Source organism: Dasypus novemcinctus, chromosome 9 (assembly GCF_030445035.2).
Source record: "Dasypus novemcinctus isolate mDasNov1 chromosome 9, mDasNov1.1.hap2, whole genome shotgun sequence".
NCBI classification, from domain to species: Eukaryota; Metazoa; Chordata; class Mammalia; order Cingulata; family Dasypodidae; genus Dasypus; species Dasypus novemcinctus.
The window spans coordinates 43,323,925-43,339,105 of NC_080681.1; the positions used below are offsets into that span (position 1 = coordinate 43,323,925).

The window sequence follows — 15,181 nt, forward strand, 5'->3', positions numbered from 1 at the left end:
GGGTGGGATGAGGCGGTAGGTACCTCATACAAGGTCACACAGCTGGCAAGTGGGATTTGAATCTGACTTACTTTGGTTGCAAATACTGTGTTCTTTTTACTATAACATGCTGCTTAAATAAAATATGAATTGAAATTCAAAATAAGGGGTATTAAAGTGTCTTCTATTCTAAAATTCAGAGAATTGTTACATGAATTTCCATTTTTAAAACTCCTGAAAGATGTATGGGCCAGGGCAAAAAAATGAAGGCAAAATTATGAGGAATGTATTTTTCATAAGTTTCATTAAGTGAGGACAGGTAGGGGGTATATCTAAGTATATAAAGGGAAATGAAAGAAATGGTTGGTATGATTATCTCTGTTTTATGAATAGGGAGTTTCATTTGATAACAATTAAATATGGAGGCCACGATGTCACCTCTCTTTAAAGAAATCATCTACAAGACCAACATTTAAAGGCATGAGTTTCTTTTCTAGGCAGTGGAGGATAATATCCTTAAAGAATTGCCAATTATTTCTAAAATTTCAAATTAAACAAAAATAAGGTTAAATAGCTTAACTGAAGAAAGTGACAGTTTAATGCCTGATATGTTTTTTTCTTTGAAGTTCAACTTTTCATTTTATTATGCCCCTTATACTAGGTCCATAACTGCAGATGTTCCATTCTCTCACTGAAGTCTCTCTAGTTATTTCTGAGAGTCCCTGGGAATGTTTGTCACGTACTCAAGAACATTCTTTTCCTGAGCTCTGGTTCTGGCCTCAACAGTGAGGTTTTCTGCTTGTGATCCAGTTTAGGGAGTCTCCCAGGCTGAGCTGATTTGTCCACATGAGCTCTAGGTGGTGCAGTGACTCCTGAGCTCTCTGTATGTTAAACTGCACAGTGATCTGTGGCAGATATGAGAAGAATGGCCCTTTCCTCAACTCTCGTACATTGTCATCTGGGCCTCCAAAATGGCCCCACATTTCACCAAGCCTCTTATGGAAAACAGCAACATCAACTCAGCAATTCCATCCCCTCTGCTGTCCACCCTGATCATTTTTAAAAAAAAAAGGTTTATTTATTTTTTATTTTCTCTCCCGTTCCCCTCCCACCCCGGTTGTCTGTTCTCTGTGTCTATTTGCTGGGTCTTCTTTGTCCACTTCTGTTGTCGTCAGCAGCATGGGAATCTGTGTTTCTTTTTGTTGCGTCATCTTGTTGTGTCATCTCTCCCTGTGTGCGGCACCATTCCTGGGCAGGCCGCACTTTCTTTCGTGCTGGGTGGCTCTCCTTACCGGTGCACTCCTTGCGCGTGGGGCTTCCCTACACGGGGACACCCCTGCGTGGCATGGCACTCCTTGCACACGTCAGCACTGTGCATGGGCCAGCTCCACAAGGGTCAAGGAGGCCCGGGGTTTGAACTGTGGGCCTCCCATGTGGTAGACGGATGCCCTAACCACTGGGCCAAGTCCGCTGCCCCACCCTGATCAGTGTACTGTTCTTTTATGCCTGTATTCCAGGCACTGTTGCATAAAAAGTCCTTCTTCCTCTTCAGCCAAAAATAATCAAGAGCCCTCTGGACTTGAGACCAACAGGTGTCCAGTCATCATTTTCATACTTGAGTCACTCATACTAATGACCCCATTTACCATTTCTCCTCACATATCAAGTACCAGTAAAAGGAAAACATTTAAAAATAAAACAGTAAAATATTTAAATATAGCTATTCCATTCTGTTAAGACTCAGAATTCAGTTGGAACTCAAATATTTTCTTAAGTTTTTTTTTTTTTTTAAGATTTATTATTTATTTCTCTCCTCTTCCCCCCCACCCTGGTTGTCTCTTCTCTGTGTCCATTCGCTGCATCTTCTTTGTTTGCTTCTGTTGTTGTCAGCGGCATGGGAATCTGTGTTTCTTTTTGTTGTGTCATCTTGTTGTGTCAGCTCTCCGTGTGTGTGGCGCCATTCCTGGGCAGGCTGCTCTTTCTTTCGCGCTGGGCGGCTCTCCTTACTGGGTACACTCCTTGCATGTGAGGCTCCCCTACATGGGGGACACCCCTGTGTGGCAGGGCACTCCTTACGCGCATCAGCACTGCGCATGGGCCAGCTGCACACAGGTCAAGGAGGCCTGGGGTTTGAACCGCGGACCTCCCATGTGGTAGGCGGACACCCTAACCACTGGACCAAGTACGCTTCCCTCCCTAAGTATTTTACTTAGCTTTATTCTAAACTTGAAATTCATTTAGCAGAAAAATGTCAATTTGTTAATTGTGGTATCTAGATCAGAGACGAGCACATATTTTGTTTTAAAAAAGAGGCTTTCCCCTGAGCATAAACTTAAATATGGTAGAAGGAATGGGAGTGGAGAGGAGGGCTGTATCCAAATATTTTCCATGAGTTAAGCATCATTATTTCATGTCTTGAGTTAATATAGCTGACTTTGTTTTAAGTGCTAAATATAATTTGAACCAGGGAGGTCTCATGACCAGGAGCAGTTTTTACCTTTGTCTCATGAAAGTAGGTCTCATGACCAGGAGCAGTTTTTACCTTTGTCCTTTTATATCTAGTTCAAGGTCACAAAAATCATAAATGTACATTTTTCTGAGTAAAGGTGTCTCAGCTGTGTGTATGTTTTCATTGTGCTAAAAATAATCACCAAACCCTTTGGCAGTTTTGTACTGGTTAAATCTCAGATGATGGAAACTAAGGATTTTAGGTTCAAACTAAATTCAACTCTCAGTTAATGTTGAGAAATTGGGCCCTAGATAAAACTGTTGTAATTAATAATAGAGTTATGCTATATGCTAATGGATGTTTTGCAAATGAAATATTTGCAATGAAATAATGCAAATGAAATATGGACTAAAATTTATGTATGTGTATATAGATGTGTGTATATATATATATATATATAGCTCAAAATGTGTTTCCACAATGGATATATTTCAAAAATATTTTAATTGTAATTTAACTATTTACTTCCAGTTCGTTTAGTAATAGATGAAATGGGATTTTTGAAAACTCCAGATGAGGATGAAACAAGTAACCTTATATGGTGTGATTCTGCAGTTCAGCAGGAGAAGATTGCAGAGCTGCAAAATTACCAGGTGGGAAATTAATCATGATCCATTCTTGATTATGAGGAAAGTTTTATGAAATTCCTCATAATTTCCTTTAGCTAATGTTCTTAATCTGGCATACTGAATTTCAGTTCTAACTCATCTGAATAGTCTGTTTTGTTGCTATCCAATTGTACTGATTCTTTGCCTGAATTTTGCATCCTTTCCAAACTTAACTTTTAATCTCTATTTTCATAAGGACAAATTGAGAGAATAAAACTCTTCCTAGGATTGTGCTTTGTATTACTCTTAAAAGATGAATAATGTGGAATAGATTGCATAGAGAGAGCAGGTTGTAGAAATACCTTGTGCTGTCAGCTATACACAATCTGACTTCATTTATTTTTAGAATGTAAGTAGAGACTTGGATTCAGAAGAAATTATTCATCATACTAAAAAACTAAATACAAGGCATTTTAGACATTTGACATTCTCTATTGTCCTTCATCTTTTAATGTATAGCAGGGGTTCTTAATCTTTTTTGTTCCACGGACTCTTTTCAGAATGCAGTGGTAGATAATTTTATGACACCAGTGTCGGGTCTAATAAGTACCGTAATTTTGAAGTATGGATGAGCGTAAGTGATTTTTTGAGATGTGCAACAACTGTAATGTGATATGAAATGAATACTACTGTAATTTATTGCATACATTCGTAAGTGATGGAAATGCTAGATTCCAGTTAGAGGTCAGAGAAAATAGAGGTAATTAAGTTGGTTTTTTAAAATTCAAGCTCACGGACCCCCTGAAATCTTCCCATGGACCCCCTTGGTGGTTCATGGACCCATGCTTAAGAATTCCTGATGTATTAGGGTAATACAAAATTGACTGAAGGCAACAGATATTTTAAGTTACTTTTTCACAATGGACACAATTTTTCATGCAATTTTTCTACAATTCCTGTGTGTATGAATTTAGTAAATCTAGAATATAAAAAATATGGAAATCAGAATATCACTTATTTAATACTTGTAATTTTAATGTCTGTGAAATACGCTTTTTGATTTCTTTAAAATTTTCAATTAAGTTCTTTGATCACCATAGATGGTTTAAATCCATAAATTCATTCTAGTTTACTTAATCTTAAGTCTTTTACTTTTAATAATTAACAATTTATTAAAATATAAAACTCAAAGAATATTACTGTATTATAATATAAATAATATATTTATTAAGTCAATAAGAATATTAATCTTTACCTTTTTATTTTCCAGAGGATCAACCATTTTCCAGGAATGGGGGAGATCTGTAGGAAGGATTTCTTAGCAAGAAATATGACCAAGTAATTTTCATTTTCTTGTAATAGAGAAAACCTGCCCAAAATTTACGTTATGAATATTACAGTGCTATTTTTTAAAATAAGGTTTCCTTAATTTGAAATGATATGTAGATGGCAGATATAGGATTTTAGAGCTAGACGAATCTTAAAAGATCCCTGGTTCTCATCTTTCACTTTGCAGAGGAGGTAACTTAGGGTCAGAGAAATGAATATTTTGCACAAAGTCAAATGAATAGTTAATAGCAGAGCTGAATGGAATCCCTGTCTCTATATTCTCAGAACTGTTTCTACTGTAACATGACTCCTCTCTAGCACCAGAAGTTTTTCATTTAAATATAAAAGAGGTTATCTATATGTATCATCAATATATACTTGTTTGTTTTCAATTAAACCTTGAAGGAATTAATTTGTTGCATTATGTGAAAGATGTGCATGTGTGTATGTGTTCACATGGGCCTTTGAATGTCTAATATGTACCAGAGACTGTGCTAGGTGCTTGCATGCATACACCTCCACATAGGTACACATATGCATGCCCTCCCAGGGAAGTAAATGCAAATTATATCTATCTCTGAAATTGACATTTAGAGTCACAATCTGCTTTCATCGAAAAAATTGTTAATAGATACTCCAGTCTTTCACTGGATGAACTACAGAATTCTTAATTCAGTTTATGTTTCTGCTGATTATATATATATTTTTTAGCTTAAGAAAGCCAAGTGATTAGAGATTTTTTAAAAAGAGGACTATTTTTCACAGAGAAATTTTAGTAAACTCGTATGTATAATTAAAGAAATGTCAGTATGTTTCCTTGTGAAAGTTTATAATTATGCATCCATTGATTCAACAAATATTTTTTGGTTTTTCTTCTATATGCTCTAGAGACTGTTGAATTTTAAGTAAACAAGCTAAATGAGTCCTTGTTCTTGCCTAGAACTCACGCTCTGGTAAGGGAGAAAAACTTGTACACACAATATAGTTTGATAGTGCCACTTTAGAAGTAGAGTCAGTATAAGGTTGTGACAAAGATGGTGGGAGAGATTATCTTTGGGAGGGCAGGCAAGGCTTTATTGAAAGGTCTATAGGACTTCACCCCTTTATGAAGTAGAAAGAGGATTGTAGGCAGAGACAACATTAGGAGAAAATTTGTGGAGGCTTGAGCCAACATGATGTGTTGGGTAATCTTTAAGCAATTTGTGGTTATAGAAGATGTTGGGAGGCTCAAACTGAGGTGATTTTTGTTTGAAGATATATGTAAAGGTTAGGCCATGTTATTATATTTTATTTAATTATGTTATCTTTCATTCATTAATCTCTTTATTCAATAAACATTTCAATTTATCCTAAGAGAAATGAGGAGTTATTTAGTGGGAATGAACAGAGAAATAAAAAGTTTTACGTAATCTTGGGGCACTGTGGATGGATAATGGATTAGTGAAGGTAGGACCAGAGGGAGGTGGCCCTGGGGTGGAGATAATTGTCAAGGTCTAGGTGAGAAATAATGAGCATCGGCACCAAAAAAGAGGTAGTGGGAATGGAAAATACAGAATAATTCTGAAAGATATTAAGAAGGTATAATTGATAGGACTTGAAAACAGATCTCATGTGAGAAATAAAGAAGAGTAATCTCCAGGATTACCCCTAGGCTTCTGACTTAGCATGTTGTGTAGATAATATGATTTATTAACAGGGAATCCAAGGAGGCAAATGGACTTCAGAGGAAAGGTGTAATTACCTCTGTAAAGTTTTGGACTGTGTTGTGTTTTATTTGATCATTTATTTAACTCTAATTTGCTAAGTTGATACTATATTCCAGGCACTGTGCTGGCTCTGGGCCCATGAGGTGATCAAAAACAGACTTATGGCTCTTAAAACATTCAATTGCAATTGTGTTAAGTGATATTAAGTAGAGGTACATAGTTCTTTAAAACACTGTGTTGTAAAGGACCTCAGACTTAGAAAGGTATGGGAGAATTTCCCTGAGGAAGTGATATGGAAATATCAATGATGAGTAGGAGTTTACTGGTGAAGTTGTAGGTAAGAATATTTCAGGTTGGAAAAATTGCGTGGGCTGAGATTATTTGGTGGGATAAAACATGAATAGTCAAGATAGTAAAATATGACCAGATGTATAGCTAGAGCCCAGAAAAATGGGAAATGGGGAAAAAGATGAGGCTGAAGCGTGATGATGAGGATTATAGTATTTATCCTAAGTGCCTTAGAGGGATATCGGGGTGAGGATGTTGGGGGTCAAGGAAATGTGACCAGTTTCTCATGTTGAAAAGATCATTGAACTGCTTTGTAGAGAGGAGAAATGTGTATGGTTGCAAAGATGAAAGGTGTGCAAGAGGAGATGATGGTAGATCCATCTACAGACAATTGTAAACAGATACATTTCTTTTTCCCTTAAACTCTCACTAAGGAAAAAATAGTTTTCTATTAGCTAAAAAGTTTTGACCCAGTACCATAAAAATAGATTTAACTTAATTGTTTAATATCAGTCAGTCAATCCGTGACAGAGCTGAGAGCAGAAATTATTCCAGATTCCCAAATTCCTAAGTTAAGTCTGCATGTCTCTTTTGAAACTGTACATTTTTACATGAAATGATTTATGCTAGATTGTCTAAATGGAATAAAGTCTATCTCCTATTATATGTGTGCTTGGACTTTTTCCAAATATATATGTAAAAGAATGTTACCATTCGTAAATACCACGTAGTTTTAAAATATATTGATATGATTAAAGCTTTAACTTGATTTATTATCATTGTTAAATATATAATAATATATTTAAAGGTGTTGGAAGCAAAAACAAGGACACTAGCATAGTTATTGTAGCTCCATTAGATTTTTTAAATGTGATTTTTCAAACCTGTTAGTGTTAGCCTAGTTTGCACTGAGGTTGTTTAGCCTGTTAGTTTAATCTGGATTTGGAAGGTAGAATATAATTATTTCCCTTCTCATAGTAGAAACATAACTTTCTTATAGGGTTCTCTTGAAAAAGCATATGAAAATGGTGATGTATGAACTTCCTGTTGGGGGAACCATGCGGGTGATGTATATTTCATACCCTAGTTTTTAGAATTTAGGTCCTACTTCTCTTTTACCATACTCAATTGCTGCTCATTTGTAAAGACTTGCATACATTAGAAAAAAATCTTTTGAAATAATCAGATATTCTTTAACAGATAAGATTTTAAAATCTTTCTCAGAATTTCATTTTTATTTGGGAAATTATATGTACAATTGGCTAATATTGGAATTAATTTTTAAAAATCCTTCATATTATCCCTAAATTATTTATTAAATAGGCTGTCTAATTTGTAGCAAATGCAAAAATATTAGGGCATACATTTTAGCTTTAAAACCATGAGTGTAGATAGGTCACATAAATAAAACCTCTACTGATTCAGAGGTCTCACTTGGCTTTCTCAGAAAAGTAGTTAAACTCTGAAGGAAAAGATGAACAAAAACTGCTCCCTGTGGTTGATGCCCAAAGGACTTATAATCACTATTAAAGAAGCAATATAAATGGTACCTGACAAACTATTACCTATTCCCCTCCCCCATCACTGAGACAGAGTTAATGACTCCCTACAGGTGGTACCTTGACTTATATGCCTTATTACTGCACCTATCATGTTGTTTGTAATTACTAGTCTGTCTGTATATTCCTTGGGGCAGAGATCATATTAACTTATCTTAATATCCCAGTACCTAACACATAGTAAATACCTAAATGTTTGATCTGCTAATATATAAATAGCACATGCACAGTGATTTTTGTCTATTTCTTTTTTTTACTAATGAATGGGTCTATAGCAGTGCCTAGCATATAGTAGGTGCTTAACAGATGTTTGTTAAGTGAACCAATAATTGATTAAATGAAGGAATGGAAGGAATTTTATAGTAAATGTCAATAGTACAGAAAAATTTAGTATTTGAGTAGAAATTATATTTCATATTATCTCTAATTTATAGAATGATCAAATCTCGGCCACTGGATTATACCTTTGTTCCTCGAACATGGATCTTCCCTGCTGAATATACTCAATTCCAGAATTATGTGAAAGAATTAAAGAAAAAACGGAAGCAGAAAACTTTTATAGTAAAACCAGCTAATGGTGCAATGGGTCATGGGTAGGTTTAATTACTTGGAATATATAAATTATTAACAAAATTTTGGGAAAAGAGTAAATGTGAGGAATTGTTTATCGTTGCATACTAATACGAAAATAATAAATAGGTTTCTAAGTATTGGTATTTTGAAACTAATGAGCTAGCCCTCCTGTTTCACTCTGTTCCATGGGTTTTTTGGGTTCAATATAAATTTTAAACCAATAGGTTGTGAAGCTTTAGTGGAATTTACAAAGTAGAGAGGAAACCCTTTTTTCCTAATTTTTTCTTAAAATTAAAGTTTTATTTATAGTAATTTTAGAGTAATCTTAAACATAGATCAGTTGGTACAATAGAGGAAAACTGAATTAGAGAAAAAAATAGAAAAGAAGCTACTCTTTTTATAGGTGGAACTTTCGAAGAATGCTTTACAAATAATTTTTCTTTATATATCCATGGTCATTAGATTGAAATGAGAAGAACACGATTTTAAGCTAAGGTGCCAAGAACAAATATGGCAACTGAGAATGGAACGGGCAACTCTTTTTTTCTTTCTTATGTTTTTTTTCCTGCTATGCATTTCTTCAAAGAAAATGTGACGGAGGCTGCTTTTAACAAAAAACAAATGATTTTAATCTTTTGATTTAAAATATTGTGGGAAAAGATATTTGGAAATGTAGTTACCATGTAAATTATTGCCCAAGAAATTCCTTTGAACTTTTAATCAAAGCTTCATAATTCATTCATATATTATTTTTACCTGTGGTTTAGTTATTTAAAAATAGACAAGTAGTTTTAATGGGAACTTTATATTGATTACTTAACATAAAGTTGGCTTCCTATATTTTAGTACAAATCACATTTTTGTTTGGGGAGGTGGATAACTGAAGTTCACATTTTCCTTGGTTTTAATGTTAAAACATATTTAGCAAAGTAAAATTTCTTTCCTGACTGTTTGCTTTGAATAAGCAATAATCCTCTGATTTATTTTGATGGTAGTATTAAAAAGTAGCTAGAAAAGCAGATAATTGAAAGGACATTCTCTATTGCCAGGGTTTATCTCATGTAATATGGTAGTACATCAGTAAAGGATTCCTCTCTCATCTGATGAGTATATATCTATTTCCTTGCCAATATTCTGTCTAGTTGTTCTACCCTGTATTCAAAGTAGTGTATTGAAGTCTTTAACTATTATTGTTGGTCTATTTCACCTCAATTCTGTTAGGTTTTGCTTTACATATTTTGGAGCTTTAATGTTAGGTGCAGGTATGTTTATGATTGTTATATCTATCTTCTTGATGGATTGACTTTCCTTTTTATTGTTATATCATGTCTCTCTTTGTATCTTGTAAAATTTTGGTCTCAAAGACTGTTTAATCTAATATTATTATAGCCACTTGTATTAGTCAGCCAAAGGAGTGCTGATGCAAAATACCAAAAATTGGTTGGTTTTTATAAAGGGTATTTCTTTGGGGTAGGAACTTACAAATACCAGGCCATAAGCATAAGTTATTTCCCTCACCAAAGTCTTTTTTTCATGTGGAGCAAGATGTCTGCCAATTGTCTGTGAGGTTTTAGGCTTCCTGGGTTCCTTCCTTCCAGGGTCTTGCTTCTCTCTGGGTTCAGGGTTCCTCTCTTCCCAGGGCTTGCTTCTTCCTGGGCTCATGGTTCCTCTCTTCCTGGGGCTTGCTTCTCTTTCCTCTGTGAGCTTACTTCCCAGGGCTCCAGCTGAAGGCTTCAGCATCAAACTTCAACATCAAAACTCCTATATCAAAACCCCTCAACTCTGTCCTTTGCCATGCCTTTTATCTGTGAGTTCCCACCCACCAAGAGGTGGGGACTCAACATCCTGATGATGTGGCCTAATCAAAGCCCTAATCATAACTTAATCACGCCCAGGTACAGCCCAGATTACAAACATCATCCAATATCTACTTTTGGAATTCATAACCATATCAAACTGCTACACCACTCCAGCTCGCTTTTTGATTACAATTTGCATGGAATATATTTTCCACCCTTTCACTTTCTGTCGGAGTCTTTGAATATAAAGTGAGTCTCTTGTAGACAGCCTGTAATTGGATCATTTAAAAAATTCATTCTACCAAACCCTGCCTTTTAATTGGAGAGTTTAATTTCTTTACATTTAATATAACTACTAATAAAGGACTTCTGTCACTTCGCTACTTGTTTTCTATATGTCTTATACTATTTTTGTTCCCCATTTCCTCCATTACTACCATCTTTTGTGTTAAATATGTATTTTCTGGTGTATCATTGATTTCCCTTGCTCTTTTTTTTACTATATATTTTTGAGTTATTTTCTTAGTAGCCCTGGGATAACAACATCTCAATTTAAAAACAATTTGGTTTGGATTAATAACAACTTAGTTTGAATAGTATACAAAAACTTTGCTCCTACTTGATCCTCTCCCCCATGTCTTTATGTTGTTATTGTCACAAGTTACAACTTTATACATTGTGTGCCCATCAACATAGATTTTTAGTTATTGTGTTAGGCAGCTGTCTTTTAAATCATATAGGAATAAAGAGGAGTTACAAATCAAAACATAAGAATACTAGCTTTTATATTTGCCTATATAATTACCTTTACTGGTGTTTTTATTTATTTCTTGAGTTACTATCTAGTATCTTTTTATTTCAACCCAGAGGACTACCTTTAGCATTTTTGTAGGGCAGGTATACTAGTAACAGACTCCCTTAACTTTTGCTTATCTGTGAATGTCTTGATTTCTCCTTCATTCTTGCAGCAGGATAGTTTGCCATATTTAGAATTCTTATTTTTTTCTTTCAACACTTTTAATATATGTCATCTGTCTTTTGGTCTCTATTATTTCTGAATAGAAATCAGCTGTTAATCTTATTGACAAGGCCTTGTACATGATGAATTACTTTTCTTTTGCTGCTTTCAAGTTTCTTTGTTTTGGCTGTTTGATTATAGTGTGTCTTGATGGGATCTCTCTTTTTTATCTTACAGTTCATTGAGCTTATTGGATTGGATATATAGATTAATGTTTTTCATCACATTTGGGACATTTTCTGCCATTATTTCATTGGATATTCTGCCTGGCCCTTTCATTTTTCCTTCAGGGACCCCACCATTATGTGTATGTTGGTATGCTGGTTGGTGTCCTGCAGGTCTCCTAGGCTCTGCTCATTTTTCCTCATTCTTTTTTTCTTTCTATTCCTTAGACTGGATAATCTTAATTGACCTCAGTTCAAGTGTGCTGATTTTTTATTCTGCCAGCCAAAATCTGTTTTGAGCCCCTCTAGCGAATTTTTCATTTCAGTAATTTTATTTTTCATCTCTAACATTTCTACTTGGTTCCCTTTTTATAATTTCTATCTCTGTATTGATAGTTTTTATTTGGTGAAAGATCATTCTCATGGTTTCTTCTAGATCTTTGTTCATGGTTTCTGTTAGCTCTTTGAAAATATTTAAAATAGTTGATTGTCTAGTAAATTCAACATCAGGCTTCCCCAGGGACATTTTATATTAATTGATACCTTTATTTTATATGGACAATATTTTCTTGTTTCTTTGTGTGCCTCATAATTTTTTTGTTGAAAAATGGACCCTTTTTATGTGGCGACTCTGGAAATCAGATTCTTCCCTCTCTCTGCCATTTTCTTATTGAGTATATGCTTTGTCTGTAAACATCTTTGCTCCAAACCATATTACTATTTTTATTCTTTTCTTTAAATTTAGGATTTCTTTGATAAGAAATGGTGACAAACTTCCATCTCAGGATCATTTGATTGTCCAGGAATACATTGAAAAGCCTTTCCTAATGGAAGGTTACAAGTTTGATTTACGAATTTATATTCTGGTAACATCATGTGATCCCCTAAAAATATTTCTCTACCATGATGGTCTTGTGCGAATGGGAACAGAGAAGTACATACCTCCTAATGAATCCAATTTGGTAAGTGATATCGGACAGAATTTATGATTTCATTCAGTTGTTCAGAATTTATGATTTCATTCAGTACATTTAAAATGTACTTTTAAAGCACCGTTGTATATAACGACTGCATGACTCACAGTCCCTTGTCTCAGGGTTTTATGGTCTAGGAAAAATGTATTCTGACACAAAACTGGTAAGTTACAGGCAGCTTTGGGAAAATTAGAAAAAAAAGTGTCTGCTCCAGATAGACTAATTAGAAAGAGGTGCCCTGTCTGAGTACTATGATCCCAAGGCTGGACTTCAGAGCACATATCTGTATGCAGTGTTCCTGTACAGAAATGACTATAATATAAAGGAAAACATGGCATTGGGAAATATAAAGTGTTTTGGAATTGAGTGTAGGGATAGATTGTGTTCAGTTCTTCGTGGAGGAGGTTGCATTCAAGCAGGCCATATATAATAGGTAGGGTTAAACATGTAGAGATGTGGGAGAAAGTATATGAAACAGAGTAAGCGAAAGTATCAGGAAAATAATTATTATAATTTTGTTGGAAGAAAATATCAGTAAAAAGTTATAAATTTACATCGAGCAAATGTGATGTAGAGAAATAAATTAGCAATTTCACTATATAATTTAAAGTCTATTAAATAGCGCTTTTTGTAGATATTTTTCCATTAAGATTTCCATTATGCATCCATAATATACTGATGAAAATCATACCTATAATTTATCGTGAAAGTTATAAACAGTAATTCACAATTTATGAAAGTGAAATTGTAATTTGCTATCTATACTTAAAAATTTAGTTAGCCTCTAACCCTATTTTTGGATCTATGGATTATATTAAAAATTACAATTAAGTAAGTTTTGTGTCTCACTTTGTCAGAGGCATAGTTATTGTTCTCCTCAATATTATGCATACAATTAACTCCATTAACAGTGGTTGTATTTTTAAAAAATTAAATAAAGACTGAATATAAATGTTGCTATTTTTAATAAACTGAAAAAAATTTGTAAACTTGGCAAAGGAAGAATAAGGGAATTGTCAAACTTTCCACAGGAAAGGAAGGTAAAATAAAGGAATAACTCTTTAAAGGTTATAAGGTGTGATTTTCAATCACAACATAATATATGAACTCTACTATATTCTAGGCATGTGCTGGTTTTGGAAAAACAGTGACCAAGACAGATACAGTGTTTGACCTCAGAGAATCAACAGTCTAGTTGGGGAGGCAGAAAATAAATAAACAATTATAATACTGGATGGTAAGTGTGATGGCCTAAGAAACTAAGAGTGCTATGGCAGTGCATAGCAGGGGCTTCTGACTCAGTTGGAGGTAAAGGTTAGAAGGTTAGTGAGGTAGTTTGCTCGTAAATTGAATTCTGAATAAGGAGGGGATAACCAGGTTGGGGGTGGGAGAGATTGTGACAAGGAAGAATTTCTGTCAGAAAAATGGCACAGAAGCAAGAGGGAGTATGGCGTGTCTGGAGAAAGCAGACAAGTTTAGTATAGTTTAAGAATAGACTATGAAGAGATGGGTGTCCAGAGATGAGAATAGATTGTTTGAGAAGTCAGATCTTTCAGGGCTTTTTAAATCAATGGCTACAATTTTGTAATTTAACTTAAGAGTAAGGGAAGCCATTGAAAGATTTTAAACAGGGATGAAGGAAAGAGATTTGTGGTTTAAAAAGGTCATCGAGTCTACAATGAAGGGAATGTGAAAGGGGCGGAGATGAGTGGGTAAGACTAGAGAAAGGAAGAGAAGAATAAGAATCTGCGTTCTAGTCTGTCCACGTGTAAGAGGCAAGATGACTTAAATTGAAGTAATAACATTGGGGCCAGACCAAAAATTTGGATTTGAGATGTGTTTAGGAGATAAGATTTATAATATGGTGAATAGATTTGTAGGTTGAGGGAAAGAGAGAGGGAAAGTAATGATAAAATTTAGATTTTTGGCATGGCAGTTGGATGGATAAGGTGTTATTCACTGTGATAGGGATACAGTAATTATTAAAGGTTTTGGGGAAAGCTGATGTTTTCAATTTGACATGCCTTATGCAACCTCCAACTGCATCTACACTATAGGCATTTACAGGGATCTCTTGAGATCTCTCAAAAGAGATCTGAGCAAGAGGCATAATTTGGAACTGTGGGTTCATAAATTATAATTAAAGTAATTGGAATGGGTAAGAGTGATACATCTAAGGCAGATAGAGATCTTTTGATATTGTGTAAAGGGAAACCTCGGAGAGTTCAGTTAGGCTATAACATACATTATTCTAATATATTTAGTTATGTGTATATAATTTACTTTAGCACACAAGGTTAGGGCATCATAAGGAGAGATCAATTGTCTGGAAATGTGGGTTTGCATCTGACTGTCAAGTGCTCTTGAATCATTTAAGCTTCTAGCTTTGGTTTTCTCAACAATAGAAAATAAGGATGTTCTACATAAATTTCAATATACCTCATCTATCTCTAATATTTTATGATCGACTTCCTAGATTAGGATATGAAAAAGTGAAAAGTAAAATACAAAATTTTATGTAAAATTATCCCACAATTAAAGGTAAGTTTAGGAAAAAAGATGGGAAATAATGAATCAAAATTCCCTCTTTCATTGTTTTTGGATGGCAGGCTACTGCACATTTTTCCTTCTTTCTATTCCATTTTATTTTTAATTTTAAAAATAGGAGCATGCATTTTGTAATGAACTGTGTGTTTCTATAAGAATTAAATATTGGTAAGCTAGTATAAGGAGCT

At 34.5% G+C, this 15,181-nt stretch overlaps 1 protein-coding gene across 2 annotated transcripts in view; it reads left to right on the forward strand.

Annotated features, from left to right (window-relative positions):
- TTLL7 (tubulin tyrosine ligase like 7) overlaps positions 1–15,181 on the forward strand; it is a 186,881-nt gene that overhangs the window by 62,170 nt on the left and 109,530 nt on the right. For both annotated transcript variants that reach the window (XM_071217321.1, XM_004454403.4), the window contains exons 4-7: positions 2,960–3,081; positions 4,307–4,374; positions 8,353–8,511; positions 12,218–12,434. In XM_071217321.1, the coding sequence (XP_071073422.1) occupies positions 2,960–3,081; positions 4,307–4,374; positions 8,353–8,511; positions 12,218–12,434 (566 nt within the window). The remainder of the gene's footprint in view (positions 1–2,959; positions 3,082–4,306; positions 4,375–8,352; positions 8,512–12,217; positions 12,435–15,181) is intronic.